Source organism: Aspergillus costaricaensis (genome assembly GCF_003184835.1).
Source record: "Aspergillus costaricaensis CBS 115574 unplaced genomic scaffold BO79scaffold_21, whole genome shotgun sequence".
In the NCBI taxonomy this organism is placed as follows: domain Eukaryota; kingdom Fungi; phylum Ascomycota; class Eurotiomycetes; order Eurotiales; family Aspergillaceae; genus Aspergillus; species Aspergillus costaricensis.
The window spans coordinates 324612-329241 of record NW_020291821.1 but is presented as its reverse complement, the minus strand read 5'-3'; the positions used below and the strand labels follow the sequence as shown (position 1 = coordinate 329241).

The following is a 4630-nucleotide window of genomic DNA, read 5'->3' as shown; positions in this document are numbered from 1 at the left end:
AACCTGGACTTGGTTTCCCTCAGTGCAATTCTTGTCATTATCTATATCATTTATCTGACATCAATTGCTGCGTCTACATTACTGTCTTAGCATTGCCATGCTTCCCTAGCTGACACTCTTTGACTGACATACGTACGCCTCTCACTACTGATACTAGTGCCGGCTGGCGGCACTAACCACGATACTAAATGTTCCTACCTAGGTACCGGACCCAAAGGTGCCCTTCAAACAACTCCACCAAAATTTGCCCTATCTTGACTTTTGATGCTTGCTTTTTCTCTTTCTCACTCATCAGTTGTCCATAATCCAGTCTGTCCTTTCACCCCCCCGTCTAGCCTATCCGCGTTTTCCTGCTGCGACCGGTCTCCTCCGTCATGCGCAGCGACTGTGCCCTCCCGTCCAGATAATATCGCCTTTCTGTCCTGTCGGATCGCGGCACTAACGAAAAGTCCGAGCATCGGGACAGCACTGGCGAGTCAGCCCTCCGTCGAATCGCTGTCCCCGGATATCGAATCGGATACCCCGGTCTTCGAAGAACAAAGGCGCAAAAGCAGAACATATTAGCGCATGGGGGTTGTCTTATCATGAATGCTGATTCGGTTCTGGGTTTCCGGTACACCATCTCCGCATCTCGCTTGTCCGATTCCAAATTCTCCCCTCCGAGACATGGTCGCATGTCTACTCGACTCTTCTGCGTACCCTTCTCGTCATGCTGAACCCTGATTCTCCTCCTTCGCCGACCTCCATAGGGAGGAAACGTCCGCATCCGCCTACCGAGCCTGCCTCCGTCCCGCCAGAGCCGTCGGCGCAATCTCACCAGCAACAACAGTCAGCCACTGACGGCCCTGCGACTCAGTCCGCCGCCGCCGCCGCTGCCCCTTCTACTTCCAATTCATCCTCGTTCCGAAATGTATCCGCCTGTAATCGTTGCCGTCTACGGAAGAACCGATGCGATCAGAGGCTGCCGCGATGTCAGTCCTGCGAGAAGGCTGGCGTCCGATGTGTCGGATATGACCCGATAACGAAACGCGAAATCCCTCGCAGTTATGTCTACTTTCTTGAGGCCCGTGTAGCGTATCTGGAGAAGGTATTGATAGACCATCAGATATCCTACAAAGACCCTGTCGCATTCGACGAGGAGGAAGCCGTGAAAATCGAAACTGGGATTGATACTGCGCCGGCCCCGGCAGTTGGCTCAGAAGGCTCGGTTCCGGCGGCCGGTGATGGAGCCAGCGGCTCGGATAATAACGAAAAGTGGGTGAAAAAGGAGAAGGATGGACTCGTGCTAAGAAGAGAAAAGAGCGATCCCACTGGTCAGACTTCGGAGAACAACAATCAGGACTCGCAAAAGGAAGACAATTGGCGCATACATAATCTGGTTTCGAACATAGGCATGGTGTCTGTGCAGGGAACCTCTGATCCCCGATATTTGGGCTCTACCTCTGGTATCTCGTTCGCTCGCGTGGTTTTTGCCGCCGTCAAGAGTTCTGTGCCGGGGAATGTTGCAGAGCGCGGGCCAATGCGCCCGAATGAACGTCTGCCGCATAGTGCTACGGGAACAGGTGGAAGTAGCATGCGTGATTCCTTCTTTGGATTACAGACCAGGTCTATGATGAAATGTGCTGCATTCCCGGATCGAGAATTGGCTGAGAGGCTGTCCAATCTCTATTTCGAGCATGCGAATCCACAAATGCCCATTTTGCACCGGGCTGACTTCATGGAGATGCTTGATCGTACATACTCGCTAGATGAAAAGAACCGCTCCCCTCGCAGTCTTTACATTCTCAATATTGTATTTGCCATTGGTGCTGGAATTATATTCGAGGATAAGCCATCCTCTGATGAGAAGGAGGATGGTCGCGACCACTCTCCTTCGGCTTCTTCCAAGCGACCCCGGCTTTCAAGCCATCAGCACCAGCCGGAAGAGTATCATGCCTCCGCAATCATCCATCTGGAGTCTTTCCTGGGTAACACTGCAGCCGGGGATGGATCTGGTGCTCTGGAAGAACTACAAGCTGTGCTTCTCCTCGCTAGTTTTGCCCTTCTGCGACCTGTGGCGCCTGGTCTCTGGTATATTGTTGGTGTGGCAATGCGGCTGGCAGTCGATCTTGGCTTGCATTACGAAGATGGAACCGACATTGACACGCTCGGGGAGGAATCAATCAACCGCGCACCCGGGAAGAGTGCAGAGAAGTCCAAAGCGCGAATCGACCACCGCGAGCTTGGACGTCGGGAATGGGTACGCGACCTACGCCGCCGGTTGTGGTGGTGCGTTTACAGCTTCGACCGTTTAGTCAGTTGCTGCGTCGGCCGTCCGTTTGGGATTAGCGATCAAGCCATCAGTACTGAGTTTCCATCTCTGCTAGAAGACAAATACATCACCAAATCTGGAATTGTGGCACCTCCCGAGGGTGCTCCGAGTTATAAGCACTCCGCGCATCATTACTTCAAACTGCGTCTGCTGCAGTCCGAAATCCAAGATGTGCTCCAGCATCAGCAAGCCCGGTTCGTTCGACAGCGAGCCCCATCTGTGGGTAGACGACATATTCGCCCCGACATCTCCTCACCTTTCCTTCAAGGCTTCGATTCGTTCCGTTCCTGGCGTAGAGACGTCCACCGGCGGCTTGTGGAGTGGCAGCAAAGTGCGCCCACGCGTCGCGATACTGGAGTCAGATTTCCTATCGAGTTCCTCGAGTTGAACTACTGGCAAGCGGTGATTATGCTTTATCAGCAAAGTCTGACTGTACCGGCTGAATTGGCGGATGAGATGATGCCGGCCGAGGATGTGTCAAGCCCGTCATTCTCTAACGTGGATGAGGCAGAAGATGAAGATGATATCTACTATAAGGTAGCAGAGGCTGGACAAAAAGTGATCCGTATATATCGTCAGATGCACCGGGTTCGGTTGGTCAATTACACGTATTTGGCTACTCACCACATCTTCATGGCGGGTAGGTTATCTAGCTGACTTGGCTGTAGCGTATTGTGACTGACTTCATTCAGGCATTTCCTTTTTGTATGCGATCTGGCACTCTCCTTTGGTGCGCAGTCGTCTGGTATGGCATCCACTAATTATCTGTCTTTTAGAGATCATTCTAACCATCCGCAGACCCTTGACGAAGTGGACTTCACCGTCCTTGCGGCCACATCCGTACTTGGCGATCTCATGCACAAGTGCCCGCCCGCAGAAGCCTGTCGTGATGCCTTTGAACGTATGAGCAAAGCTACAGTTCAGATGTGCTTGTCCACCACCGGATTTGGTTCCCAAGTAGACCTAACCCAGGCACCATCCCGGAGCACACAAAGACCGACAAACGCGCCACATCCAGACCAGAGCAGACCATATGGGAGGTATGCGCAGGACCCACGACGTGTTCCGGCCCGACGACAGGGACAGGGCCAAGGCCAACCGCGGCCATCGCGACCAATGCCACGATTCGACATGAACCTCGGAGACCTCTTCAACGACAACACGGCCGTCCCAGAACGCCCCAACAGTGGACCTAGATTGCCAGGACCCTATCCCGTTCGACCAGACTTCCCCGAAGCCTCTACTCCTACACCCACTTTCCCTCCCGATCGGACGATGCGGCCACATCCCCCGCGAACCCCATCAATGGAATACTATCCTCCCTACGAGACCACCGTATCTCCACAGCCTCAACTGCATCAGCCATACTACTACGGCAACTCCCCCCAACAGAGCGCGTCGCCAAACAGCGTCAATGCGAACCCACCCGCCACCCACTACCATACCCCGGAGAACGAGCACCCACCTTCCGGTTTGAGCCTAGATTTTCTCGACTTCGACCCCACCGCCGCTGAAGGCAGCCACATGGCCGGCGGGTCGGACGGACAGGGTGAATATGAATTCCAGGCGATGCCGTCATTGGGACATGGCGTGGGCCACAGCGTCGGGATTGACCTAGGCTTCGGCATGGCGATGGACTTCCAACATGATTGGAGCGAAAACGCCAATTACGACATTTTAGAAGGTTACTTTTTCGGTGGGGCAGGGAACGGACCATCTGGGGAAACTCAGTAGATTTTCTTTTACGCCATGTGGTGGAAGACATGATGATGGATGTTTGTATCTTTTTTTACTATACTTTCATGTCTATACATTTCCCCTGGGTGATGGTGTGAAAAGCGAAGAGGGACTGGAAGATGGACGACTTATGAAAAAACTTAACTTTGCGTACTATATGTACATGGTTAGTTACGGTATATTATTCATATCATATCATATTCGTTAATAGTATTATAGCTAGTGTCTACAGTGTTATTCACCCAAAGCTCTTTATCCATAATCTCCACACCGCTACAAAAGTATTAAGTAGTAGTCAGTAGTGTAGTGTGAAGAATACCACCTAATGAATCACAAAATAGATATTACTCGAGCCCAAAGCCCTGCACAATTCTAACCCTCCCTAACTAATACCTAATATCTAACTATGCCTCAAAACCTTATCCCAATGACGTTTTACGTTACAGTTAGTAGTGGCTGTTTCATCAGGCGGAGAAAAAAAGCAGGGCCCAAGACATAGCCCACCCTACTAAGAGTAACTATCTACCTATCTCGTAAGGTTTAATCCTAATCCACACCTTAAAGGTAAATGTGCCCAGCTGA

The 4630-nt window shown here is 51.9% G+C and overlaps 1 protein-coding gene across 1 annotated transcript; it reads left to right on the top strand.

Moving 5' to 3' along the window:
* The first annotated feature begins 253 nt into the window (after window positions 1–253).
* Window positions 254–4171, top strand: BO79DRAFT_288491 (positive regulator of purine utilization). The gene is made up of 3 exons (XM_025688690.1): window positions 254–2951; window positions 3004–3056; window positions 3110–4171. The coding sequence occupies exons 1-3, from the start codon at window positions 710–712 to the stop codon at window positions 4043–4045; spliced, it is 3231 nt and encodes a 1076-aa protein (XP_025538223.1). The 5' UTR covers window positions 254–709; the 3' UTR covers window positions 4046–4171.
* The last annotated feature ends 459 nt before the right edge of the window (window positions 4172–4630 follow it).